Source organism: Lactuca sativa, chromosome 8 (genome assembly GCF_002870075.4).
Source record: "Lactuca sativa cultivar Salinas chromosome 8, Lsat_Salinas_v11, whole genome shotgun sequence".
Lineage (NCBI taxonomy): Eukaryota > Viridiplantae > Streptophyta > Magnoliopsida > Asterales > Asteraceae > Lactuca > Lactuca sativa.
In genome coordinates, this window is record NC_056630.2 from 234,016,774 (window position 1) to 234,031,011 (window position 14,238).

General features: G+C 36.0%; 1 protein-coding gene and 1 long non-coding RNA gene across 4 annotated transcripts; one reads left to right on the forward strand and one right to left on the reverse strand.

Annotated features, from left to right (window-relative positions):
• Positions 1-1,445: 1,445 nt before the first annotated feature.
• Positions 1,446-13,250, reverse strand: LOC111904131 (uncharacterized). Its single transcript, XM_023899908.3, has 13 exons — positions 12,077-13,250; positions 4,201-4,283; positions 4,049-4,126; positions 3,727-3,855; positions 3,554-3,640; positions 3,278-3,331; positions 3,101-3,191; positions 2,910-2,980; positions 2,766-2,835; positions 2,281-2,333; positions 2,102-2,195; positions 1,928-2,025; positions 1,446-1,693 (listed from the first exon to the last, which is right to left on the reverse strand). Exons 1-13 carry the CDS (start codon positions 12,150-12,152, stop codon positions 1,604-1,606), a joined length of 1,074 nt encoding a protein of 357 aa, XP_023755676.1. The 5' UTR covers positions 12,153-13,250; the 3' UTR covers positions 1,446-1,603.
• LOC111904133 (uncharacterized) lies at positions 9,832-13,316 on the forward strand. 3 transcript variants are annotated; one of them, XR_006185587.2, is made up of 2 exons: positions 9,832-10,872; positions 11,583-13,316. It is a non-coding gene; the product is annotated as an uncharacterized LOC111904133 (long non-coding RNA). The 3 variants fall into 3 exon arrangements; XR_006185588.2 differs by having other exon boundaries at positions 11,995-13,316; XR_006185586.2 differs by having other exon boundaries at positions 12,069-13,316.
• Positions 13,317-14,238: the final 922 nt, after the last annotated feature.

Sequence of the window (14,238 nt, forward strand, 5' to 3'; positions counted from 1 at the left end):
GTGTTTATGCTAGTTGATATGTGTTTATGCTATGCTATGTTCAGTCATTTCCAGAATTTGGTCCGATGTAGGGGACAAGGTCCCAGTCAGTTCCGGACTTTGCTCCGATGCAGTTAGTTCCGGACTTCGGTCCGATGTAGGGGACAAGGTACCAGTTAGTTCCGGACTTCAGTCTGATGCAGTTTCCAGACTTCGGTCCGATGCAGAGGGCAAGGCCCTGGTCGGTTTCCAGACTCCGGTCCGATGCAGTTTCCGGACTTCGGTCTGATGCAGTGGGCAAGGCCTAGTATGTGCTTTATATGTTATTGTATGGTATGTGGTAGTTTGGGGGAGCTCACTATGCTTCGTACTTACAGTTTCAGTTTTGGTTTCAGGTACTTCCGCAAGTAAAGGGAAGAGCTCGGGATGATGACATCGCACACACCACAGCTTCAGTTTTTTTCCTGGGAGTTGATTTAGCTTTTCGTAGATATGAGTTGATACAGTCTTGATACAGTTTTCTCGTGATACTTTGTTATGGTTTTGAGATATTGACGTGTGGGTTTTTATTTTATGATATTGATATAATGATTTTAGTAATTATTAAACAAAATTTTTGGGTCGTATTTTTGGGATGTTACACCAGGTTTCCCAAATATTAACATCGCACCTTATTCAGCTCCAATGACAAAAGGGCCTTATGAGACACCTTTTTCCTTGACCTAGGAAACAAGAGGGGTGCCTTTTGTAGCAAAACCCATCTTCCTTCTAGTTAGGCTAATTCTTTATTTACTTCCCTTTAAGTGATGTCCAATTATTATAGCTAATTATAAATGTTTAATCATATTCTCCGTTATGTTTCCTGTAGTATTATGATCCTAAAATAGGACAAGTTGGCATTGTACTAGTGACAATAATATGGTATTATTTTGCAAGTACATACACTAACACTATTAGACGTGGAGAGAATGGTCATATTTCCATCCCTCTACACACATACACATCAGCATAACATTATCTCTCTTTTAATTTTATCCCAAAACCATGGAAATTGTCATCTTTCTATCTTGTGACCATTCTATCAAACCTAAGGGGTCGTTGTGTACTTAATTTACATGGTGGTTGCTTAAAAACAACTTTTGCATAAATTATGCCACTACGCTAAGTAACTTCCGTTTTATGCTTAGTTTTTTGCTACTCCTTTTGGCTTTCAACAATATTAAGTATTTTTTGTGTTTTTATTAAGAATGTACAAAAGCCATAATTCGAAAAATGATAAATCACACTTATAAGGATATAGCTTCTAAATGATTAATCACAGTCATAGGAATATAGTTTCTAAAATGCTTGCCACTTCAGAGATAAAATAACCAACAACTATGTCTTTCAAATACACAACACAAATCTTGAGACACATAGTTAAATTTCACCATTGCATTCAAAATAAAAAAAATATTGAAAAGAAATAATCAAATTTGGAATAAGTTTCGTTTATTGGAAGGCTTTTTCATGTGTTTAATACAAATAACAATGCCAAAGCTTTATTTACATGATATAGATATACTTTTGAATAGACAACAATATTCAGTCGAGCATAAGATACATAGCTATGCATGAGATATTTCTATGGTTTGAGAAACTTGTCAAGCCAATCACTCACATCTTTAAGCATTGATGACGTCACATCATGTCCAATTCCTGGTTCGACTATCACCTGAATTTAATTCATAATAAATCACATTATTACCTCATATACAACACAATATTACATCATATAAAATTATATTTTACTTTTTTATACCAATGTAGACAATCTACTAAATTTATTACCCATAATAGCAACATACTAATATAATCTGGTAGTAAAGTATGTAGCTATTCCGTGCAATTTGCTCATTTAGAAAAAGCAAGAAACATTGGTGAAAAGTCAAGATTCAAGAGTCGACACCTTGAAATGATTCAAACATTGGGCATCTTCGAAAGCTTTTTGTGTTTTTGATATGGTGACATCAATACCTTCGATTGGGCAACGGGGATCGTCTTGACCTGATAATTTTTTCCATGTTATTATTTCATTAGAAAAAAATGGATAAAGAAAAGGAGGATGGATTGGTCATTTCACCATTTATAATCAATAAAGGGCGTGGTGCAATGACTGGCACCGTATAAGGTGAGTCAAACTCAGATGCTAAACCAGGAGCTATTCGGTTCCAAACCTAGTCAAAATAGTAGCACAACAACAGTTAGACGCCAGCTGAATGCCACGTCAGCAACATATTTAGCAATCTTTATGGAACATACCTTTTCCACAACCTCTTTGTCAATGGCTTCCTTCCCTAAGTCAATCCTTGCTTCTGAAGAAAAAGAATACAAATGCACCATCACAAAATCATGAAAAAAATTATAATTTAGAAAGAGTGCATGTGCTAACTATAGCCATAAGATTTTAAAAAACAAATATATATATATATATATATATATATATATATATATATATATATATATATATATATATATGTATGTATGTATGTATGTATGTGTATATATATATATACACACACACACACACACACAAACACAGACACACATTTTAAGAGAACTTTTAAACAATTTTTCTAAATATATTTGAGGAAATAAATATGGGAAATTTGTACAAATTTACGGTTCAAAGTCGTTAAACACCAATATATATATAACCTAACATACATGTTTTATTAAACATAGAAGTAATAACATATAAAACATAGAGAGTTTATATTTCTTTTGTAAAGTAGCGTCTGGATTACCTTCAAACACAGGCTTAATACTGTCAACTCGAGCATGCCATTGATCATTATCTATAGCCCACCGAAAGCCCTACACATTCATATCCAGTTAGTAGGCTAGATTAAATGTTAAATTAATCCCATTAAGTCAAAAACAGATAATACCTGAACAGCAATTACTGGGACAACCACTGAATAACGTGTATCAACAAAAGCAACAAACCATGCATGCATTCCTACATCACATATCAATAAATGAGTTATGGAATTAAAGGCAATATAACTCATAATAAAAGAATATATATACTCTCTTGTTATTTCTAGATGATGTGTTTAATAAAATATTAAAATTCAACCTCCAAGTGAATTCCCAGTGATTCCTATCTTGGAATGGTCAATATCATCTCTTGTGGTTAGATAATCTGCCAACTTTAAAAGGTCCCACACCTAAAACATAATAAATGTTAAACATTTGGGCATTAAAATTATATAATGAATGCCATTAGAAGAATTCAAGAGTGAAGAAGTATAACCGTGTCATATATAAATGGCATTGTATCACCTATTTTCCATGCTGAAACAAGAGCCTGGATCCAAAATATATGAAATTCAAGTTATATTTATGCTTTGAGATAATGAAACATAATTAGTATATTCTCCATTGCTATATTTGGATAGATTGTTTTCAAAGTAGGATGCTATAATAAACAAATATATGAAAGTATGTCGCTATTTCTAATTTTCTTGCACTTAGCCCTATTCTTTTTGGCATAAACCATTTAAAAATAAAGAAAGGTTTCGGTGCTCACATCTTGATAGGCGGTGGGGGTTTTGGCACGTTCTCCATGGTAACGAGAATCAATGGCAATTGCAATATATCCACGTGAAGCATAATCCTAAATTGAAAGGAAGAACTCATTAGATCAAAGTCTTTTGTCAAATGAAGAAATGACCAGTCTAGCCTTGTAATTTTTTATTATACCTCAAGTGAAGGGCGTAGCCACTCTTTGTTTGCATTTGTTGGATGTACAAAAACAACAGCTGGTCTTTTTGATTGTGTGGATTCTTTCATGCTCAAAATGAGCACAGGCAGAAGCCCTTGCTCTCCTTCCTAATTTTAATAAAATAATAAGTTTTATCATATTAAACTTTATGCATCATATATTCATATTACAAATTTGCTCTTGTTTTCCATCTTCCCAATTATGTAGTTATTTTATTAGATATCTTTTAAACATCATATATTAATATTAAACTTTATCAAGTCAACATTCAACGGGAAAAAAAAATATGGTCTAAGTTACCTCAGTGGGTAAGTAAAAGTTTTCTTCATTGAGCTGTTCCTTGACGTTAATGCGTGCTTTCGGGTAGGATCTCATTACCTGATAGTGTTCAAGTAAGAAAACTTCTAACGAAAATTAACAAAAAGATGAAGTATATGTCAAGTAATGTCCACCTCAAAGTCAACAGGTATTCCCTGATATAAGGGTTCTTCCACGGGTTTTGCAGATAGCGTCTGAAGTGCACGTAGTGTCGGAACTGAAAAAAAAAAGTAGTAGAAATATAACATGAACCCACATTTTGACAAATAAAGAGATGTCATATTTCAATGAAATTATTGATAAACACAATAATGGCAGGATAAGATTGATAATAGTAGTTATTAATGAAAAAAAGTTAAACTTAATTCCTCTCCTAACAAGACAATGAGAGATAAAGAACAAAGTTTGGCGTTGTTTCTTTTTTTACCTAATGGGTTCATGACTTAATATGATAAGCTAATTATTTTTCTTTTAAGTTCATGCAAGAGAACAACTTAATTGATAAAGTTAGGAAAATGAGGCTTTCCCAATTAAGTCCTAACATTTTACAAATTTACACCAACATAGTATTTCTTTCTCAATTACTTTATTTAGACAACAATTAATTGACAACAAAGAAACATGGTGTTACAATATAAAGACGAGTTTTACACTTTTTCTATGGACAATTCAAACGAGTTATTTTATAATGAAAGCAACTGGCCTTATACTACTCTTACTAGATTGAGGAAACCATCGATATTAATAAACAAATTTAGATACATAAAACACACAATTTAGCTCGGATCTCCATAACCACTATCTTAACTCAAAAGAAATCTACTACGACTAACTGTGTAATAGTCATGTCTATACCATAACTACTCTTTATTTTTCTATATTGCGTAGTTATTGTCTAATTGCGATGAGTGTAATGGAACCCGCAAGGACCTCATGGGAAGTGGTGGTACTTATAGGTGATAGTGTCAATGGAGAGAACAATTTATTGAAATGGTTGTTTTGGTTTACAAAATTTCACATCCTATGTTTTCTTTTGCATATGGATGGTCCTTAAGTTTATCATTTTATTGTGTTTTTTTTTTATCGCTCGTGGAGCTTGTTGGAATCCTAAGTCACGTAGGACCTTGGAGACCAAGCAATCAATAATATGGCAAGTTGGTCATATTTCCTAATTGTAAACTGATTCTACAAGTTGGTAGTATATATATGTATAGATACCGAGATATGGTTTGTACATACACACACAAAAACACAATATAGGTTTTGAGCTATTTTCCTATTAATCAAAGAGTTATTTTGATTATCTGTGTCTTTCAATCTTTAATTGGTATCAGAGCTTGAGTCAAGAAGCTGTGAGATCAAATTCTTTATCTGTTGACAAGTAAGGCCAACATGACTGATGCAGGGGGTGAGGGAGGATCAGCTCCTGTGATTGTGAAGGAAACTAGGTCAACTTCAGTCGCTTGTCCCATGTTGAATTCCACAAATTACACGGTCTGGTCACTGAGAATGAAGGTAGTCTTAAGAATTCATAAGGCTTGGAGTGTGATTGACCCTGGAACAGAAGAGAATGAAGAAAAAAATTACCTGGCAATTGGACTGTTGTACCAAGCGATACCGGAATCCTTGATTATGCAATTGGGAGATGTCGATTCAGCAAAAGCCCTGTGGAACTCGATCAAAGCAAGGCACGTTGGAGCCGACAGGGTGAAAGAAGCCAGACTTCAAACCCTAAATTCCGACTTTGACAGATTAATAATGGCAGAGAAAGAATCAATCGATTCCTTCGCAGGGAAATTATCGGAAATCGCCTCCCAATCGGCGTCACTGGGTGAAACCATCGAAGAATCAAAGATGGTGAAAAAGCTACTAAAATCCGCACCAAGGAAATTTCTTCATATAGTCGCATCACTTGAGCAGGTTCTCGATTTGAAGACAGTCGGATTTGAGGACATCGTTGGACGATTGAAAGCATACGAGGAGAGAGTGAAGGAGGCGGATGATAGCAGTGATGGTTCGAAGGTTTTATTCGTCGACGGTGGGAATCGTAACTGGAGAAGAAAAGGGAAGGCGGCAGACGGTCATGGAATTGGTGCGACTGGGAACAAATCACACGGAAATACCATGTCAAGCGGATCTAGATCCGGATCCTGTGGGTCGATGATGTCAAATGAGTCCGGGTCCAAAGCAAAACAAGCCCAAATAAAATCAAACAATGGTCGATCCAATAATAGGCCCAATTCCAATTTTAATCCAATTAGTAAACCGAAAAAGGACCGATCCAAAATTATTTGTTACCGGTGCGATAAACCGGGCCACTTCGCGTCTCAATGTCCGGACCGAATCAAAAAATTACAAGAAAATAATTTTATTGAATATGACGATACCGACGATGCCGTATTTTTACATGAGACCGTATTTTTGAATGAAGAGAAGGTGATACCGTCTCGATACGACTCACAAGAAAACGATGTGTGGTATTTGGATAATGGGGCGAGCAATCACATGACGGGGAACCGGTCATTTTTTTCCGAGCTTGACGAAAGCATAACCGGGAAGGTTAAATTTGGAGATAATTCGTGTGTAAAAATCAAGGGAAAAGGTGCTATACTTTTCCAAGGCAAGAAAGGTCAACAAAGGCTGATGACGGAAATTTACTACATTCCGGATCTCAAGAACAACATTATAAGTCTCGGACAAGCAACTGAAGCCGGGTGTGATATTCGAATGAAAGACAACTTTTTAACCATGCACGATGCTGATAATTGCTTATTAATGAAAGTACAAAGAACTTCAAACCGCCTTTATAAAATAAAATTACAGATTGGAGTTCCTATTTGCCTACATTCAAGACTGAGTGAAGATGCGTGGCGATGGCATGCAAGACTTGGGCACATCAATTTCGAGTCAATGAAAAAGATGTCCAAAAAGGGTTTAGTCAAAGGGTTACCAAAATTAGATCATGAGAATCAATTATGTGAATCATGCTTAGTCGGCAAGCAAACGAGAAAGTCCTTCCCAACCACGACGACATACAAAGCGAAACAACCATTAGAGCTTGTTCACGGAGATTTATGCGGTCCGATCACGCCGGCAACCAAGGGTCAAAATAGGTACATTTTTACACTAATTGATGATTTTTCACGATTTATGTGGATTTATCTCATAAAAGAAAAGAGTGAGGCGTTTACACACTTCAAAAAATTCAAAGCTTTGGTGGAAAATGAAATTGGAAAGCCTTTGAAAGTGTTTAGAAGTGATCGAGGAGGTGAGTTTACCTCTCTCGAGTTTAATTCTTTTTGTGAGCAAAACGGAGTTAAACGCCATCTCACCGCCCCATACTCTCTACAACAAAACGGAATTGTGGAACGAAGAAACCGAACTCTTATGGACATGACACGAAGTATAATGAAGGCAATGCATGTTCCAAACTACTTATGGGGAGAAGCGGTAAATCACTCAACAAATTTAATCAATCGAGTTTACACAAGAGTCCTTGGTGATACAACTCCATATGAAAAATTGTATAAAAGAAAACCGAATTTAGAAAATGTTCGTATATTTGGGTGTCTGGCACATGCAAAAGTTGAACCGGTTAATCAAAAGAAGTTGGATGCAAGATCAAGACCACTAGTACATGTTGGTTCCGAACCGGGTACGAAAGCCTACCGGTTATTTAACCCGGTAACACAAAAAATAATCGTGAGTCGAGATGTTATTTTTGACGAAACCAAAGGGTGGGATTGGATTAAAGAAGCAGGAATCAACAATGAAGAACCGGGTTCATTCATAATACCATGGGACTATCCAAGAGAAGATGTGAACAACAACCAAGGAAACGATGATCCAATTGAATCGGATCAAGAAATTGGAGACGGAGCGGATGTACAAGATAATGAACCACTAAATCCGGTAAATAATAATGATCAACAAGGAGCTGTAAACCAAAGACCTTCGAGAGCAAGAGTACCTCCAAGACGATTTCAAGATTATGAGCTTGATCTTGACAATCTCGAAGAACTCCTTCTAACAACCAATGACGAGCCGGTATCGGTTGAAGAAGCGAAGAAAGAACCAGAATGGGTCAAGGCCATGGATGCGGAAATCAAGTCGATAAACAAAAATAATACTTGGACTCTTGTAAACAAACCTATGGGGGTGAAACCAGTTGGACTCAAGTGGGTGTTCAAATTAAAGAAAAATGCAGATGGCACCATTAATAAATACAAGGCAAGGTTGGTCGCTAAAGGTTACGTGCAACAACCCGGTGTTGATTTTCAGGAAGTGTTTGCCCCGGTAGCCCGAATTGAAACTATTCGATTTCTTATAGCCTTAGCAGCTACTCATGGGTGGGAGCTTCACCACTTAGATGTAAAAACAGCATTCTTGCATGGAGAATTAAAAGAAACTGTTTATGTGTCACAACCGGAAGGCTATATAAAGAAGGGCAACGAACATAAAGTATATCGCCTTACAAAAGCACTATATGGTCTAAGACAAGCACCTCGAGCATGGAACACAAAGCTTGATGGGATTTTGAAGAATATGAAATTTCAAAAGTGCATGAAAGAACCATCGGTGTACCGGAAATGTGAAGGATCTAACTTGCTAATTTTAGCAATTTATGTTGATGACTTATTTGTCACAGGTACAAACTTGAGCATGATCAAGAGGTTCAAATTAGAGATGTCCAAGAACTTTGAAATGTCGGATCTTGGAAAATTAACTTATTACCTTGGCATTGAAGTTAAGCAAGAAGAATCGGGGATTACTATAAACCAAGAAGCATATGCTAAACGCATTTTAAAAGAAGCCGGTTTATATGATTGCAATCCAACCCACATACCAATGGAACCGGGAAATAAATTGTCAAAGGCCGAAGATGAACCCGAAATCGACCCAACCCAATATCGAAAAGTGGTAGGATGCCTTAGATACCTCTTGCAAACAAGACCCGATATGGCATATGCGGTTGGAGTTGTTAGTCGATATATGCAAAGTCCAAGAGAATCATATGGTGGTGCAATCAAACACATTCTAAGGTACTTACGAGGAACAACTGGATACGGAATTAAGTACGAAAGAATGGGACAAAAGCGGCTTATTGGTTATAGTGATAGTAGTCACAATGTTGATCCGGATGACGGAAGAAGCACAACCGGTCACATTTTCTACTATGGGTCATCACCAATCACATGGTGTTCACAAAAGCAAGATACCGTTGCTTTATCATCTTGTGAGGCTGAGTTCATGGCAGCCACAGCGAGTGCATGTCAAGCAATATGGCTTCAAGAGTTGCTTGGGGAAATAATGAACAAAGCACAAGAGAAAGTTATTCTTAGAGTTGATAACAAGTCGGCTATCGAACTAACTAAGAATCCCGTTTTTCATGGAAGGAGTAAGCACATTCACACAAGGTTTCACTTCATTCGTAATTGTGTCGAAAAGGAACAAGTGGAGGTGGAATACATTCCCGGTGAAGAACAAAAGGCGGATATTCTTACGAAACCATTAGCTCGAACCAAGTTCAAGGAAATGCGGAGCTTGATCGGGGTTGAAGAACTCTCTAGAAGGACTTAGAGATTCGGGGGTGATTGTTGGAATCCTAAGTCACGTAGGACCTTGGAGACCAAGCAATCAATAATATGGCAAGTTGGTCATATTTCCTAATTGTAAACTGATTCTACAAGTTGGTAGTATATATATGTATAGATACCGAGATATGGTTTGTACATACACACACAAAAACACAATATAGGTTTTGAGCTATTTTCCTATTAATCAAAGAGTTATTTTGATTATCTGTGTCTTTCAATCTTTAGAGCTAAAAAAAGAAGACTATATTATCATTTATCTTTATATATTCTTCATTTTTTATATTATTAATATATTATTAAATAATATAAATTTATTAAATAAATAATATAAATTATTAATAAACTGGAAACCACAAAACACCACCGGACGCCGCTAGAAGCATCCTGCAACCAGTACCGTCACATTTGTCACTGTTGGAAGGAGATCTGAAGCAGTGAGCGATGGAGATCTGGTTGATGAGTCACTTCGCTTGTCGACGCCCCCATCTGATTCACCGAGAGATCCGGTCATCGACTGCATCTGTTCCCTCCTCGCTCCTCCCTCTTCGCCATCGACTGCATCTGCTCCTTCCTCGCTCATCCTCTCCGCCATCGTTTCTTTAAAGGTTTCAGGTGTGGCGGTGGTTCACTTTACTTGTTTTCCTCCATTCTTGTCACTATGGCGGGGGTATTTGTTTTAAGCTAATCCAATTCTCATTCTATTCGGCTGGGTTTTCTTCTGGAGGGGCTCCTTTTTGTTTCTGTGTGGCGATTTTTGCGTTTCTTATGACATACGTGGCGTTTTTTTGGGGTTTAGGTATTGCAAGTCGCTTCTTTGAATTTCCCTCTTCTGACTTCTCATCTCTTGTCGTCTTCTTTCTCTGTGTTTTGTTGTTCTTTCATGTAATACATTCCTCCATTGATATTCCGTCATCTATGATTTCCCTTTCTATGACCTTTGATTTCCTATATTTCGTTATTCTCTGTTTCTCTCTTATGTCTGACGTCTGTTTGTAGAGATTGTCCTCCCTGCTGTCCTCTTTCTTCTTCCTCAGCTTTGCGTCTGGGCTTTTACAGGTAATACTTTTGCCATTGATCACTGCTACTTTCTGTGATCTATCTATACAAGTTCTGCAATGGAGGTCACTACATTTAACTAGACATTCCCAGATGCCGAGTTTCCGGTTTGAGACAAAATTGCTGCTGTTGTCAGACTCAGCTATGGAATCGGTTAGTTTCCATTTCTTTTCCCTAAATTAAAACTTCAAAACGAAAATTTCATTGTGTGTTGAAACTTGAAACTTGAATGAGAACATTAATGGTGGTACTTCATCGAATAGTCGATTCTATGGTGATTCATGATGGGGTTTTGATTTTTGCTATCTCTAATGAACATGGATCAATGGAGATTTAGAATTTGTTGTTCTTCATGGTTACATCTTCCTTTCTAATAAAGGTGAAAAATTCATGCATACCTTTTCTTTCTCGTAAACATATTGTTCAACTTTGGCCTATTAAACACATGTTCTACAAAATCCATCCATATATTAACTCAAAATTGGTGTAAAACCAAAACAAGAGATGATTGCGTAAAAAAAAAACCAGATTATTGATTCCTACCCTAATATGGAAGTACACATATCATTAAGAATCAGAATTAGATAATTGACTGTTAAAAAAAAATCTTTAGTGTCATATATGCAATGGTGTCGGGTTATTGAAGGTTTAGTCTGATAGACTTATTGACTTATTTCATGTGTATTTTTTTACATTCCATTACGATATAGTGTGCTGCAATTTCCATGTTTTTTTTCGAGATACATGATGATTATTAAAATGACAAAATGAGTTACATGAAGATAGCATGCATGACTTTTTTACCTTTCAAGTTGCACATGTGATTTATAGTTGCCTTATATTGACTATCAATTTTTTTGTAGATATTTCGATCAAGGTATGGATGTCAGAAGAAGTTTTTTTAGTTTGAACCACTTTTTGTAACTTAAATTAGAGAAACTTATAATACTATATACCTATTAATTAGAATTATGAAGAAAAAGAATATTTTGAAACCAAGTGGCAGCCCAGCCAAATAAAGTTTGAATTGAAGAAACAAAACTCATATACAAATTTACACCAACTTAGTTTTTTGCTTACTAGATTGAGGAAATTGTCGATATTCATAAGCAAATCTAGATACATAAAACACACAGAATATAACTCGGATTTCCATAGCCACTATGCTTGCTAAAAAGAAATCTCCTATTACTAGCAGTGTAGCTGCAATGTGTATCCCATAACTACTCTTTATTTTTCTATATTGTGTAATTATTTTTGGCAAAGAACTCACAGGATTGTATGAGAGTATGATATGAGCCCAAATATTCGCAACAAATGAACATCAAAATTGACCAAATCTATGATAGAATCTTACCTATAGGAGAACGGCGACTACGAAGAACTTCATGGAATTGTGAACGGAGGTTGGCTGCTGATTCGATGGACTCCATCTTCTGAAATTCCGACAAGCAACGGTGATGTGAACACGTTGATGTGATGTGTTGTGTTTATATTTATAGTAGAGTAATTGCGATACGGGAGCAGGTGAGAGTGATGGAACATCTCCGGTATGTGGTGGTTGTACTTGTAGGTGATAGTGCGAATGGAGAGAACAAATTACTGAAATGGCCCTTGTGGTTTGCAAAAATTTCACGTTTGGTTCCTAAGTATTCTTTTGCACTTGGACGGTCTGTAAGTTTTTATTTTATTGTGTTTTTCATACCTCATGGAGCTAAAAAAGACTATATTATCCTTTATCTTTATATTTTCAAAATTTTATATTATTAGTTTACTATTGAATAATATAAATTATTAAATAAACTTGAAATTGGACCCACCTAAAACCCTACACCCCTCACGTCCTCTCACATTTCAGTTGGTCGACGTTGCGAATCAGCGACCGCTGCCGGAAAACACCAGGAAACCACTAGACCGCCGATCCGAGCTCTAAATCGACTGATTTGCTCCATCAACCACTGATCTTCATAACCGGACACCACTAGAAGCATTCTGCGACCAATATTTTTCACTATTGGATGGAGATTTGAAGCAGTGCTGGATGGAGATCTGGTTCATGAGTTACTTCTCTTCTTCTCGACGCCTCCATCTGATCCACTGAGAGATCCGGTCATCTATTGCATCTGCACCCTCCTCGCTCATCCTCTTCGCCATCAGTTTATAAAGGGTTCAAGGGTGGCGGTGGTTTACTTTACTTGTCTTCCTCCATTCTTGTCACTATGGCGGGCGTAGCTTCATGACACCGTAGTGGATTCGGTGGTCATTGCTTCATGTTACTATGGTGTTGGTGGCTTCACGACGATGATGACAACAAATCTAGAAGCTTTTAGTTTTTAGTAGCGGTTTTCAGGCGACGAAGGGAGAGATGTTTTCAAGGGAGGCGGTGTTTTCAGAAAGATAAGAGACAACGATGGTGGTGGTTTCATTTAGGATATACATCGAGTAAATTATGAAAACCGTTTGTTTCATTTAGGATATGTATTATTTAAATTGTAAAAATTGGTTGTTTCATTTAGGATATGCATTATGTAAATTATGAAAATCGTTTGTTTCATTTACGATATTCATCGAGTAAATTACGAAAATCGTTTGTTTCATTTAGGATATGCATCGAATAAATTACGAAACTTGTTTGTTTCATTTAGGATATTTATCGAGAAAATTTCGAAAATCGTTTGTTTCATTTAGTATATGCATTGAGTAAATTACGAAACTGTTTGTTTCATTCAAGATATGTATTATGTAAATTGTGAAAATTGGTTGTTTCATTTAGGATATACATTATGTAAATTACGAAAATCGTTTGTTTCATTTACAATATTCATCGAGTAAATTATGAAAACCGTTTGTTTCATTTAGGATATGCATCGAGTAAATTATGAAACTTGTTTGTTTCATTTAGGATATTTATCCAGCAAATTTTGAAAATCGTTTGTTTCATTTAGTATATGCATCGAGTAAATCACGAAACCGTTTGTTTCATTTAGGATATACATTATGTAAATTGTGATGTTTCATTTAGGATATGCATTATGTAAATTACGAAAATCGTTTGTTTCATTTACGATATTCATCGAGTAAATTACGAAAATCGTTTGTTTCATTTAGGATATGCATCGAGTAAATTACGAAACTTGTTTGTTTCATTTAAGATATGCATTGAGTAAATTACGAAACCGTTTGTTTCATTTAGTATATGCATTATGTAAATTACGAAAATTGTTTATTTTATTTAGGATATGCATTATCCAAAATTACGAAAATCGTTTGTTTCATTTAGGATATGCATTATGAAAATTACAAAAATTGTGTGTTTCTTTTAGGTAGGGGTGAACATGGTGCGGTTTTAGGGCCAAACTGAATTGCAAACCGCAAAGTGCGGTTTTTGAATTCTAGAAATAGTTGAGTGCGGTTTTTCAATGGTTTAGTTTTGCGGTTTTTGAGTGCGATTTCGGCTTGTACCGGTTCGGTGTCGGTTTTAAACCGAGTGAAACACGTGCTGTGGTTTTTTATGTTCAC

Coding starts and splice junctions, on each gene's coding strand:
- LOC111904131 (XM_023899908.3), bottom strand. CDS start 12,152: ATGGAGTCCATCGAATCAGCAGCCAACCTCCGTTCACAATTCCATGAA. Junction 3,332..3,553: donor CCCCCACCGCCTATCAAGAT/GTGAGCACCGAA, acceptor TTTTGGATCCAG/GCTCTTGTTTCAGCATGGAA. Junction 2,334..2,765: donor TATTAAGCCTGTGTTTGAAG/GTAATCCAGACG, acceptor CTTTTTCTTCAG/AAGCAAGGATTGACTTAGGG.